General features: G+C 46.0%; 1 protein-coding gene across 1 annotated transcript in view; it reads left to right on the forward strand.

Annotated features, from left to right (window-relative positions):
- The first annotated feature begins 4,104 nt into the window (after positions 1 to 4,104).
- Positions 4,105 to 14,940, forward strand: part of LOC139746150 (uncharacterized) — a 52,614-nt gene continuing 41,778 nt past the window's right edge. The window contains exon 1 of the mRNA XM_071657015.1: positions 4,105 to 4,261. Coding sequence (XP_071513116.1) covers positions 4,105 to 4,261 — 157 coding nt within the window. The remainder of the gene's footprint in view (positions 4,262 to 14,940) is intronic.

A 14,940-nucleotide genomic window follows, 5' to 3' on the forward strand; every position in this document is an offset into this window, starting at 1 on the left:
CATTGTGTAGACACAACACATCACTACACCTCCACAGTGTACCGTACCTCCTCCACTATACATTCAATATTCACAAAGTAAATTTCTCTTCAGTTTACACTTGGCTTTGTTGACTTTGGTGTTAGTTTACCCATCACCCGTAACCATCTACCATCTACTCTGGTCAACAACTTATTCAAACTTCCTCTCTTGCACGTTTTTATACATTTACATTTTGATGAAAATTTTAATACATCCAAATTATTTTTTTTATAATAAATTTGACAAGGGAGGAATATCTTTATCTGTTCTATATGAAGGGGAAAACTTTATTAAGGGTTTTGGGAAAGAAGGAACTCTCTTTTCATCAAAAAAATTTGTACAGAATTATTCTATTTTTAAAATTCAGCAGAGAGAGGATAAATATTTATATACAAAATTTGTCATAAAACATTTTTATCTATATTGTAGACGGAAAAAAGTTATATATATATATATATATATATATATATATATATATATATATATATATATATATATATATATATATATATATATATATATATATTTTAGATTAATAAGTTTTTATCCAGAATTGGATAAAATAATTTTTTTTCGTTCAAAGTTTAATAATGGGAAAAATCTTTGACTAGATTATTGCGAGACCAAACATTTTATGCAGAAGCAGACAACATAAGAATGTTAATTATAATTTAAATTTTTTTTTTATTTCAAAGCTTGAGGGAAAAAATTATAGGACAGATGTAGGGAGAATTACCTCTCCACTCTCACTACTCTCCCTGTATAGAGACGCAGGAGGTCGAGCACCCTTGACACACAGACACATAAGGAAGAGTAATAAGAACACATCTCTGGTGTCTACTGTGTGAGACGCTAACACCGAGCAACCTGGGGACGTCTCAGTACTCTTTTCCCGGAGACGACTGCCGGTCCCCGGAGACGACTGCCGGTCCCCGGAGACGACTGCCGGTCCCCGGAGACGACTGCCGGTACCCGGAGACGACCGCCAGTTCCCGGAAACGGCTGCCGGTTCCCGGAGACGGCTTCCGGTTCCCTAAGACGGCTGCCGGTTCCCAGGGAGACGTCCACCGGAATATCTTACTGATAGGACTGGATACGACTTGTGGATACATTCCGGCCCACAAATTTCCCGGATGAAATATTTCACGTTGGTCCACGAGAGAGACTTCGTCACGTGACTCCATCCGGGGGAGCACGGTAACACTCCGGCACACTTTCGTCCCCCTTGATGTGACCTACTGTATTAGCACAATGGCTGACTCTCAGAGAGATAGGCTCTAACCCGCCTGCCACCACCACCACCCGCCTGCCACCACCACCACAAGCCTGCCACCACAAGGCCGGAGTGACAACAACCAGCACCACCAGCAGCAACCTGTGCTTGTAGCGGGGAGGGGAGGAGCCCAACTTTGCCCTATACCTTCATCGTCAACCAAAATGATTTTTCGCTCGCGTCATACTTTACCCCTGGGGGGGGGGGATGGGGGGATGGGGGGGGGGGTGTTATAGCAACATGAAGGCCATTATGATCATGACCTTGACCAACCTGAGTACAATACTCTCACAACACGTCACTACGGAAGAGAATGATTGGCGGGGTTATTTTACCCAGGTGGTTGTAGGGACGCGTCGCCAGGGGAAGCACCACCGTGGGATGGCAGGCCCGGAACCTTCTTACAACCTACGTGTTACTAGACACACATTTGGTAGTTTATATGATTTACGAATATAAATTATCATGTTAATTGTGGCAGTTTGTATACTGTCCCTCCTCACAAACCTTCTACATTAAGTATAGACTGAACACATATTTCTTAACAATATTTCCAGAATTAATATTTGTCTTTTTTAAACTGGGATTCCATTATCCCAACACCGTAGGACATATCGTGAACACTGCCTCTGTTACATGTGTCCCTACGTGGACACAGAATCTCCAGACTTTGAGATAGTATCGGATAGAAATGTTACATAGAGAAGGTTAAATGTTACATAGAGAAGATTAAATGTTACATAGAGAAGGTTAAATGTTACATAGAGAAGGTTAAATGTTACATAGAGAAGGTTAAATGTTACATAGAGAAGGTTAAATGTTACATAGAGAAGGTTAAATGTTACATAGAGAAGGTTAGATATTGTTTACAGTTGAATATTGTCAAACAAAAGTATAAGAAATGATCTTGACCAGGAACGTAATGTTTCGTATGTGGGTAACGACAGATGAGGTTGTTCGGGTTTACGATAGTTACAGACGCCCGTTTGATGATCTTCAAAAGCTCTTAGTTGATCAAATCTTCACTGGACTTCTATATTGATATAATGAACCATTTATAAGCGCATCTATAACTCTCTCTACTGAAGTGCTAGCGAGAGAAAGATAGGATAAATATCAACTCTTCAAGACACAATGAATTTTATGTGTGTGGTGAAGGTTAGCGGGGTGGATGGAGTGGTTGGCATACTGTAAAAGGCGACACCAGTCCACACCTCACTCTGTTGTGTGGCGTCTGAGGTTAGAATTATTAGCCACGGTTCTACCTCCCCCAGACACCTCCTGACACTGTTGTATACACGTCTACAGAATCATTCGTATATTATTTCCTCGTCGTCGCAACAGCGTGGAAGTACGATTCTTAATTCATGTTTCCCTGTACTAGCACGAGTGAGCCAGCATTGTGGTGACCATCACTTCTGACTGTGGTTAACAGTCAGTGGTGGTGAGCGTGAGCCAAGACTGTGGCACCACTCAAGTTCTCCGCCTCAGGTGACAGATAACAATCCTCCGATCGAAGAGAGACGAGAAGATGATGATTTGAGTAATCTTTTCAATAACACAGGCCAGTCAGGGGTCTGGCCTGACCTGCCAGGAGGCACATAGGATCCTTGTTGATAGGATCATGAAGGATTATAGGAACATAGGATCCTTGTTGATAGGATCAGAGGGGATCTTAGGAAGAAATGAATAGCAAAAACATTTCCTTTTCTTGATCTCTGCAACACGAGAGAATATCACTGTCTGAAACCCAGGTCAAGCCGTAAATAAACTTGGCCTGCAATCATAGGAAACTCAACAGAAAGATAGTCGTTAAGCACATGAGAACTTGGCATGCCTACCTAACTGCTGTTGTTGGTTGTTTCTGAATGTGTGTGTGTGTGTGTGTGTGTGTGTGTGTGTGTGTGTGTAATTACCAAACTATAATGTATGGGGAGGGAGGTTTACACTCGTGTGGCCTCATCTCTTGAACATTTCCAATTACCACATAACCTGAGCTGATCTATGCTGTCAACATTCACCACATCATTGTTCAGTTTATTTCATTCCTCCACCACACTTGTACCACAGAACTACTTCTTTATCGTTCTGTTAACAAGTTTCTTACTTAATTTCATGTTATGTCTTCGGGTTGCTCTATCTCTACATCCTTCCAACAAGTGTTCGTTCACTGGTGGAAAAACATTTGAAAGTTTGTTATCAAGTCACCCCTCACTCTCCCTCATGCCATGGCGTGCAAATTTGGGGCTCTTAGTCTTCCCCTGCAAGTTAATCTCTCTTGATTCTAGCAAACATCTTTGTTGCTCTCCCCTGTACCTTCTCTCTCAGCTCTTTGTGCTTCTCTAGGTGTGACGACCAAACCTGAGAAGTATATTCTAGTTTTGACCTTTCATTGGGTCCACAGGTATGAATAATTTCACACACACACACACACACACACACACACACACACACACACACACACAGTGACAGTTCATAAAGGAGACGACGAAGTAAAGTTAGATGTTTTGCCTCGTTATCAAGTCCTAGTTAAAGCGGCAGCCCCGTACGTTAAGTTGTGGACGCTACTTCCTGGAAGAGAGATGCTGGACCACCAAGCTTCCTGGAACCGCGTTCCTGAGGAAGGGCCTAACCTTCTGGAACAGAGTTGCTGGACTCCTCAGCTTCCTGGAACAAAGGTGTTGGACGGCTCCAGCCCCTTGGAATAAAGGTGCTGGACGACTCAACTTCTTGGAACAAAAGTTCTGGATGACTGAGCTTCCAGGAACAAAGGTGCTGGACGACTCAACTTCCTGGAATAATGGTGCTAGATGACTGAGCTTCCAGGAACAAAGGTGCTGGACGAGTCAGCTTCTTGGACCAAAATTACTGAGCGATTCTCCGTCCTGGAGCGGGGACACCCAGCCTCTGGAGACAAAGGAAGTTCCTTAATACACGAGAGCACAACAAACCTGGTGCGGGTCGCGGGTGAATCTGTTTATGTCTCGCTGTTGTGGTGGGTCGCGCGTGTGGGGCGTGCACCCCTCCCCGACCTGCCTCGCTGGTCGAGAGAGAGAGAGAGAGAGAGAGAGAGAGAGAGAGTATCAGATGAAGATCATAGTCCTCCTAAACTTGATTAACGTCGCGTTGGCCAACTTACAAAGCCCAGCTTTCATTCCCAAGTCTAACGCCAGCTCGTTGAGGCGATTGCCATGTCCAAGTTTGTAAAGTTAATTTGGCATCTTGGTTGGTGTCCTGGGTGGCTGCGGGTGTCCTGGGTGGCTGCTGGTGTCCTGGGTGGCTGCGGGTGTCCTGGGTGGCTACTGGTGTCCTGGGTGGCTGCTGGTGTCCTGGGTGGTTGCTGGTGTCCTGGGTGGCTGCTGGTGTCCTGGGTGGTTGCTGGTGTCCTGGGTGGTTGCTGGTGTCCTGGGTGGTTGCTGGTGTCCTGGATGGTTGCTGGTGTCCTGGGTGGCTGCTGGTGTCCTGGGTGGTTGCTGGTGTCCTGGGTGGCTGCTGGTGTCCTGGGTGGCTCCGGGTGTCCTGGGTGGCTGCTGGTGTCCTGGGTGGTTGCTGGTGTCCTGGGTGGTTGCTGATGTCCTGGGTGGCTGCTGGTGCCCTGGGTGGCTGCGGGTGTCCTGGGTGGCTGCTGGTGTCCTGGGTGGCTGCTGGTGTCCTGGGTGGCTGCGTGTGTCCTGGGTAGCTGCGGGTGTCCTGGGTGGCTGCTGGTGTCCTGGGTGGCTGCTGGTTGTCCTGGGTGGCTGCTGGTGTCCTGGGTGGCTGCTGGTGTCCTGGGTGGTTGCGGGTGTCCTGGGTGGCTGCTGGTGTCCTGGGTGGCTGCTGGTGTCCTGGGTGGCTGCTGGTGTCCTGGGTGGCTGCGTGGTGTCCTGGGTGGCTGCGGGTGTCCTGGGTGGTTGCTGGTGTCCTGGGTGGCTGCTGGTGTCCTGGGTGGTTGCTGGTGTCCTGGGTGGTTGCTGGTGTCTGGGTGGTGCTGGTGTCCTGGGTGGTTGCTGGTGTCCTGGGTGGCTGCTGGTGTCCTGGGTGGCTGCTGTGTCCTGGGTGGCTGCTGGTGTCCTGGGTGGTTGGTGGTGTCCTGGGTGGCTGTGGTGTCCTGGGTGGTTGTGGTGTCCTGGGTGGCTGCTGGTGTCCTGGGTGGTTGGTGGTGTCCTGGGTGGCTGCTGGTGTCCTGGGTGGCTGCTGGTGTCCTGGGTGGCTGCTGGTGTCCTGGGTGGGTGCTGGTGTCCTGGGTGGCTGCTGGTGTCCTGGGGTGGCTGCTGGTTGTCCTGGGTGGCTGCGGGTGTCCTGGGTGGCTTGCTGGTGTCCTGGGTGGCTGCTGGTGTCCTGGGTGGCTGCGGGTGTCCTGGGTGGCTGCTGGTGTCCTGGGTGGCTGCGGGTGTCCTGGGTGGCTGCTGGTGTCCTGGGTGGCTGCTGGTGTCCTGGGTGGCTGCTGGTGTCCTGGGTGGTTGGTGGTGTCCTGGGTGGCTGTTGGTGTCCTGGGTGGTTGCTGGTGTCCTGGGTGGTTGCTGGTGTCCTGGGTGGTTGCTGGTGTCCTGGGTGGTTGCTGGTGTCCTGGGTGGCTGCTGGTGTCCTGGGTGGTTGCTGGTGTCCTGGGTGGCTGCTGGTGTCCTGGGTGGCTGCTGGTGTCCTGGGTGGCTGCTGGTGTCCTGGGTGGTTGGTGGTGTCCTGGGTAGCTGTTGGTGTCCTGGGTGGTTGCTGGTGTCCTGGGTGGCTGCTGGTGTCCTGGGTGGTTGCTGGTGTCCTGGGTGGTTGCTGGTGTCCTGGGTGGTTGCTGGTGTCCTGGGTGGTTGCTGGTGTCCTGGGTGGCTGTTGGTGTCCTGGGTGGCTGCTGGTGTCCTGGGTGGTTGCTGGTGTCCTGGGTGGTTGCTGGTGTCCTGGGTGGCTGCTGGTGTCCTGGGTGGCTTGCATGACACAGTGGACATACTTGCCTCCCACCAACCCCCAGGGTCAACGTGAGGTCAATGGATTGAACCAGGTCATGTGAAGCGTCTGGGGTAAACCATGGAAGGTTCTGTGGGGCCTGGATGTGGAAAGGGAGCTGTGGTTTCGGTGCATTACACATGACAGCCAGAGATTGAGTGTGAACGAAAGTGGTCGTTTCTTGCCTAGTCCATGCGCTGTTTCTAAAGTGCAGGAAAGGACGAGAAAAATTAGATATGAAGGGAAAAAGTATTCAGCTTGGTTGGTGATGGACATTATTCAATACTTGGAAGTCTCTGGCGAGGGGGAGAGGGTGGGGATGTCGGCGAATCTTGGAGCGTTTGTATGTTTGTTGGTCACCACAGGTGCTGAGAGAGAGAGAGAGAGAGAGAGAGAGAGAGAGAGAGAGAGAGAGAGAGAGAGAGAGAGAGAGAGAGAGAGAGGTTATCACAGTACCGGACACTGGACACTCGACCATCCTGCAGCAGTAAGCTACTGTCCTAACCTTCTCTAAATAAATCAGTGTAGGACGGACCAGCCAGCTAGCCAGGTGGGCAGTAGTTATCTGTCTGCACCAAACTTCGGGATGGGTGTGAAGTGTTGAGTGCCCCCAGATACTGGGGGAGGCCCCAGGCCTTGCCAACTCCTGGGGGTCTCCCGCCTTAACACATCAGCCATCTCACCGGAAGTGCTCGGCCGACATGCAAATTAACTGGTTGGCTCCGCCGCCACTCTCGCACCCCGACGGACGACCCCCTCCTTGCTCCTCCCCCTCACCTCAGTTCCTAGGGTAACACTGACATGTGATTGATGATAGAGTTATGATGTGAAAGACACGAACGTCCCATTCAAACTGACAGTTCTTCTCAGCCTGACTTGATGACCAGCCTACAAACGTAGGAAGATATTGATCATAAAGGAATTACCTGCGTATAGTCCACACTGTAGGAAGATCATTCTGTAGCTGTATGCGTCAGTTGTACTTCTCGTGAGGGATACTGGAACATCTTGGTAAAAGTTGTTAACAAGGGAAGAGAACGTGTGATGGTTACGTCACATGCCAAACACACTGCCATTAAAGGCGAAAGAAAAGAGAATGTCGTTCAACTCAAGGTGAATTAATGATTCGTGCAATATAATGGCCTTAGTTTGTTGAGGTGATATCCTCAGAACGGTGTAAGATTTGTATATTTTAAGAAAATTTAGTATTCCTTCTTGTGGTCATCCCTTCGTGAATATGTTCAACAGAAAACGGTGGCAATGGGCTGGGTGGGAGCAGCGAATGTCAGTCAGTGTTGCTTCGACGCTAAGCGTGTTGGGGTCAACTCGTTGCCGACCTGGATCCCTTATCAAGACGGAACTCTCGTATCATCGTAATCAAAGTTAAAATCATTTGATGGATAGTTTAACATTTTCTTACATCACGAGTGCTTAACTACTATTAGCATACGAGTTTCTACGGTTGTTTTGAAGTTCTTTGTGAAATTAAACCGATGATATAGTGTGGTGCTTTGCTAGAGAGATCAAGGAAATATTATAACTGAAGTTGTGAATCAGTGCAGGTGATAGTGGCTTGGACGGGAGCCTGACTGTGGGGAAGATTTCCACTTACATGCTATGAACAGATGCACCCGAGGACTCACTGTGTCATCGCTGGACAGGAGATGTGTTGAAGCATTACAGAATGTAACATGGTAAGTGGAACTTGTTATTTACACACACACACACTATGGGCAGTTATAGAGTACGATTTAATATATATATATATATATATATATATATATATATATATATATATATATATATATATATATATATATATATGTCCACACACGCACATATACATACCTATACATTTCAACGTATACATAGATATATACATACAGAGACATATACTTATATACACATGTATATAATTCATACTTGCTGCCCTTATTCATTCCCGTCGCCACCCCGCCGCACATGAAGTGACAACCCCACTTCGCGCACGCGCGCGAGGTAGCGTTAGGAAAAGACAACAAAGGCCACATTTGCTCACACTCTGTCTCTAGCTGTCATGTATAATGCATCAAAACCACAGCTCCCTTTCCACATCCAGGCCCCACAAAACTTTCTATGGTTTACCCCAGACGCTTCACATGCCTTGGTTCAATCCATTGACAGCACGTCGACCCCGGTATACCACATCGTTCCAATTCACTCTATTCCTTGCACGCCTTCACCCTCCTGCATGTTCAGGCCCCGATAGCTCAAAATCTTTTTCACTCCATCCTCCCACCTCCAATTTGGTCTTCCACTTCTCCTCGTTCCCTCCACCTCTGAAACATATATCCTCTTCGTCAGTCTTTCCTCACTCATTCTCTCCATTTGACCAAACCATTTCAATACACCCTCTTCTGCTCTCTCAACCACACTCTTTTATTACCACACATCTCTCTTACCCTTTCATCACTTACTCGATGAAGCCACCTCACACCACATATTGTCCTCAAACATCTCATTTCCAACACATCCACCCTCCTCCGCACAACCCTATCTATAGCCCACGCCTCGCAACCATATAACATTGTTGGAACCACTATTTCTTCAAACATACACATTTTCGCTTTCCGAGATGATGTTCTCGCCTTCTACACATTCTTCAACGCTCCCAGAACCTTCGCCCCCTCCCCCACCCTATGATTCACTTCCTCTTCCATGGTTCCATCCGCTGCCAAATCCACTTCCAGATATCTAAAACACTTCACTTCCTCCAGCTTTTCTCAATTCAAACTTACCACCCAATTGACTTGTCCCTCAATCCTACTGTACCTAATAACCTTGTTCTTATTCACATTCACTCTCAGCATTTTTCTTTCACACACTTTACCAAACTCAGTCACCAACTTCTGCAGTTTCTCACCCGAATCAGCCACCAGCGCTGTATCATCAGTGAACAAAAAATGACTCACTTCCCAAGCTCTTCCATCCACAACAGACTGCATACTTGCCCCTCTTTCCAAAACTCTTGCATTCACCTCCCTGACAACCCCATCCATAAACAAATTAAACAACCATGGAGACATCACGCACCCCTGCCGGAAACCAACATTCACTGGGAACCAATCACTTTCCTCTCTTCCTACACGTACACATGCCTTACATCCTCGATAAAAACTTTTCACTGCTTCTAGCAACTTGCCTCCCACACCATATACTCTTACTACCTTTCACAGAGCATCTCTATCAACTCTATCATATGCCTTCTCTAGATCCATAAATGCTACATACAAATCCATTTGTTTTTTCTAAGTATTTCTCACATACATTCTTCAAAGCAAACACCTGATCCACACATCCTCATCCACTTCTGAAACCACACTGCTCTTCCCCAATCTGATGCTCTGTACATGCCTTCACCCCTCTCAATCAGTACCCTTCCATATAATTTCCCAGGAATACTCAAAAAACGTATAACTCTGTAATTTGAACACTCACTCTTATCCCCTTTGCCTTTGTACAATGGCACTAAGCATGAATTCCGCCAATCCTCAGGCACTTCACTATGAGCCATACATACATTGAATATCCTCACCAACCAGTCAACAAAGCAGTCACCCTCTTTTTTAATAATTCCGGTGCAATACCATCCAAACCCGCCGCCTTGCCGGCTTTCATCTTCCGCAAAGCTTTCACTACCTCTTCTCTGTTACCAAACCATTCTCACTGCCCCTCTCGCTTCGCACACCACTTGGGCCAAAACACCCTATATCTGCCACTCTGTCATCTAACACATTCAACAGACCTTCAAAATACTCACTCCATCTCCTTCTCATATCACTACTACTTGTTATTTTCTCCCCATTAGCCCCCTTCACCGATGTTCCCATTTGTTCTCTTGTCTTACGCACTTTCGTCTATTTCCTGGCACTGCCACGATGACACGGGAAACAGCGACTAAGTAAAATAAATATCAAATAAATTTGGAAGGTTTGTTGAATGTGTTTGATGATAGAGTGGCAGATATAGGGTGTTTTGGTCGGGTGGTGTGCGAAATGAGAGGGTCGGGGAGAATGGTTTCGTAAACTGAGAAGAGGTAGTGAAGCTTCGCGGAAGATGAAAGCCGGCAAGGCGGCGGGTTCGGATGGTATTGCAGTAGAATATATTATGAAAGGGGGTGAAGTGTGATGCTTATTGGTTGATAGGGATATTCAATGTATGTATGGATCGTGGTGAAGTGCCTGAGGATTGGTGGAATGCATGCATAGTGCCATTGTACAAAGGCAAAGGGGATAAATGTGAGTGTTCAAACTACAGAGGCTTGTACAGAGCATCAAATTGACGAAGAGCAGTGTGCTTTCAGAAGTGACAGAGGATGTGTGAATCAGGTGTTTGCTTTGAAGAATGTATGTGAGAAATACATAAAAAACAGATGGATCTTCATGTAGCATTTATGGATCGGGAGAGGGCATATGATAGGGCTGATAGAGATGTTTTGTGGAAGGTTTTAAGAGTATATGGTGTGGAAAGTAAGTTCCTGGAAGCAGTGAAAAGTTTTCACCAAGGGTGTAAAGTATGTGTACGAGTAAGAAGAGAGGAGAGTGACTTGTTCCCATTGAATGTCGGTTTTTGGTAGGGGTGTGGGATTTTCCCGTGGTTGTTTAATTTGTTCATGGATGGGATGGTTAGGGGGGTAAGTGCAAGAGTTTTGGAGAGGAGGGCGAGTATGTAGTCTGTTGGGGCTGAGAGAGCTTGGGAAGTGAGCCAGTTGTTGTTCGCCGATGATACAGCTCTGGTGGCTGATTCGAGTGAGAAACTGCAGAAGTTGGTGACTGAGTTTGGAAAAGTGTGTGAAAGGAGAAAGTTAAGAGTAAATGTAAATAAGAGCAAGGTTATCAGGTTCAGTAGGGTTGAGGGACAAGTTAACTGGAAAGTAGGTTTGAATGGAGAAGAATTGAAGAGATCGAAGTGTTTCTGATATCTGGGCGTGGACTTAGCAGCGAAGGGAAGTGAGTCACATGGTATGGGAGTGGGCGAAGGATCTGGGAGCAATGAAGAATGTGTGGAAGGAGATAACATTATCTAGGAGAGCAAAAATGGGTATGTTTGAAGGAATAGTAGTCCCAACAATATCATATGGTTCTGAGGCATGGGCAATAGATAGGGTTGTATAAGGAAGATGAATGTGTTGGAAATGAAATGTTTGAAGACAATATGTGGTGAGTTCGTTTGATCGAGAAAATAATGAAAGGGTAAGAGAAATGTGTGGAAATAAAAAGTGTGTGGTTGAGAGAGCAGAAGAGGGTGTGTTGAAATGGTTTAGACATATGGAGAGAATGAGTGAGGAAAGATTGACAAATAGGTTATATGTGTCAGAGGTGGAGGGCACAAGAAGCGAGGAGACCAAATGAGAGGTGGAAGGATGCAGTAAAAAAGATTTTGAGCGATCGGGGCCTGAACATATAGGAGGGTGATAGGCGTACAAGGAACATAGTAAATTTGAACGATGTGGTATACCGGGATCGACGTATTGTCAATGGACTGAACCAGGGCATGAAAATCTTCTGGGCTAAACCATGCAAAGGTCTGTGGAGCCTGAATGTGGTTACGGAGTTGCGGTCTTCGTGCATTACACAAGATAGGTAGAGACTAAGTGTGAACGAATGTAGCCTTTTTTGTCTGTTTTTCTGGCGCTACCTCGTTGAAGTAGGGGTTAGCGATACTGTTCCTCAGGGGCGGGTAGCGTCGGAAGAGGATGAAGGCAAGAAAGTATGAATATGTATCATGTGTATGTCTGTATATGTGTATGTAGGTATATGTTTATATGTATTGATAGGTATATGTATGTATATATGTACACCTATGTACATTATATGTATGTATATATATGTGTGTAGAGGCGTTCATATATATATAAAGGGGAGGAATGGTTTGGGAAAGTCTTGGGAGTAAAGTCAGGGGTTGGTGAGAGGACAAGAGCTAAGGAAGGAGCAGCACTACTCCTGAAGCAGGAGTTGTGGGAGTGTGTGATAGAGTGTAAGAAAGTAATTTCTAGATTGATTTGGGTAAAACTGAAAGTGGATGGAGAGAGATGGGTGATTATCAGTACTTATGCACCTGGTCATGAGAAGAAAAACCATGAGCGGCAAGCGTTTTGGGAGTAGCTAAATGAGTGTTACAGCAGTTTTGATGCACGAGACCGGGTTGTGCTAATGGGTGATTTTTTTATGCGAAGGTGAGTAGATTTTTAGTTGAGGGTAGAATTGATGTAAATAGGGTATTCACTGTTGTGAATAAAAAAAGGTAAAAAGCTTTTGGATTTGTGTGCTGAAAAAAGACTGGCGAATGGGAATATTTGGCTTAAAAAGAGATATATACGTAGTTATACGCATGTGACCAGGAGAGATGGTCAAAGGGCAATATTAGATTACGTGTTAATTGATAGGCGTGTAAGAGAGAGACTTTTGGATGTCAATGTACTGAAAGGGGCAGCTGGAGGGATGTATGGTCACTATTTCGTGGAGGCGAGGGTGAAGATTTGTAGAGGTTTCAAAAAAGAATAGAGAATGTTGGGGAGAAGAGAGTGGTGAGAGTAAGTGAGCTTAGAAAGGAGACTTGTGTGAGGAAGTAACAGAGAAGTTAAGTATATAATGGCAAAAGGTGAGAACAAATGACGTGAGGGGTATGGGTGAGGAATAGGATGTATTCAGGGAAGCAGTGAGAGCTTGTGCTAAAGATGCATGTGGCATGTGAAAGGTGGGAGGTAGGCAGATTAGAAAGGGTCGGATGAAGAAGTAAAGTTGTTGGTGAAAGAGAAAAAGAGAGAAATTTGGACGATACTTGAAAGTAAAGATTGAAAAAGAGGGCTAATGAATGTTGGGGTGAGAGAGTATCATTAAACTTGAGGGAGAATAAAAAGATTTTTGGGGGGAAGGTAAATAACGCACGTAAGATAAGAGAACAAAGGGGAATATCGATGAAGGGGGCAAGTGGGGAAGTAATGACAGGTAGTGATGAAGTAAGAAGGAAATAAAGTGAGTATTTTGAAGGTTTTGTTGAATGTTTTGATGCTAGAGTAGCAGATATATGATGTTTTGGACGGGGTGGTGTGTGAAGCGAGAGGGTCAGGGAAAATGTTTTTCTTCAGAGGGAAGAGGCTGTGAAAGCTTTGCGGAAGATGAAATCCGGCAAGGCGGCGGGTTTGGATGACGTGTATTGTTGATCGGTTGTAAGTATATTCATTGTATGTTTGGATCGTGGTGAAGTGCCTGAGGATTGGCGGAATGCATCCATAGTGCCATTGTACAAAGACAAAGGGGATAAAGGTGAGTGTTCAAACTACAGAGGCATAAGTTTGTTGACTGTTCCTGGGATATTGTATGGTAGGGTATTGATTGAGAGGGAGAAGACATGCATTTATGGATAGGGTGGTTAGGGAGGTAAATGCAAGAGTTTTGGAGAGAGGGGCGGATATGTAGTCTGTTGGGGACGAGAGGACATGGGAAGGAAATCAGTTGTTGTTCGCCGATGATACAGCTCTGGTGGCTGATTCGAGTGAGGAACTGCAGAAGTTGGTGACTGAGTTTGGAAAAGTGTGTAAAAGGAGATAGTTGAAAGTGCATGTGAATAAGAGCAAGGTTATAAGGTTCAGTAGGGTTGAGGGCCAAGTTAATTGGGATGTAAGTTTGAATGGAGAAAAGGGATGTAAAGGATGTAAAGTGTTTTTGATATCTGGGCGTGGACGTAACAGCGAATGGAATCATGGAAGCAGAAGTGAGTCACAGGGTGAGGGAAGGGGCGAAGGTTCTGGGAGCGATGAAGAATGAGTGGAAGGAGAGAACGTTATTCCGGAGTGCAAAAATGAGTATGTTTGAAGGAATAGTAGTTCCAACAATATTTCATGGTTGCGAGGCATGGGCAATAGATAGGGTTGTATGAAGAGGATGGATGTGTTGGACATGAAATGTTTGAGGACAATATGTGATGTGAGTTGGTTTGATCGAGAAAGTAATGAAAGGGTAAGCGAAATGTGTGGAAATAAAAAGTGTGTGGTTGAGGGAGCAGATGAGGGTGTGTTGAAATGATTTGGACATATGGAGAGAATAGGTTAGGAAAGATTGACAAAGAGGTTATTTGTGTCAGAGGTGGAGGGTACAAGAGGCGGGGAGACCAAATTGGAAGTAGAAGGATGGAGTGAAAAAGATTTTAAGCGATCGGGGCCTGAACATATAGAAGAGTGAAAGGCGTGCAAGGAATAGAGTGAATTGGAACGACGTGGTATACCGGGGTTGATGTATTGTCAATGGACTGAACCAGGGCATGAAAAACGTCTAGGGCAAACCATGCAAAGATTTGTGGAGCCTGAACGTGGATACGGAGCTGCGGTTTTGGTGCATTACACACGATAGGTAGAGACTAAGTATGAACGAATGTAGCCTTTTTTGTCTGTTTTCCTGGCGCTACCTCGTTGAAGTAGGGGTTAGCGATACTGTTTCCTCAGGGGCGGGTAGCGTCGGAAGAGATGAAGGCAAGCAAGTATGAATATGTATCATGTGTATGTCTGTATATGTGTATGTATGTATGTGCATATGTATTGATATGTATAAGTATGTATAGATGTACACCTATGTATATATGTATGTATATATATGTGTGTAGAGGCGTTCATATATATAAAGGTTAAGAATGGTTTGGGAAAGTCTTGGGAGTAAAGTCAGGGGTTGGTGAGAGGACAAGAGCTAAGGAAGGAGCTA

This window comes from Panulirus ornatus, chromosome 64, assembly GCF_036320965.1.
Source record: "Panulirus ornatus isolate Po-2019 chromosome 64, ASM3632096v1, whole genome shotgun sequence".
NCBI lineage: Eukaryota > Metazoa > Arthropoda > Malacostraca > Decapoda > Palinuridae > Panulirus > Panulirus ornatus.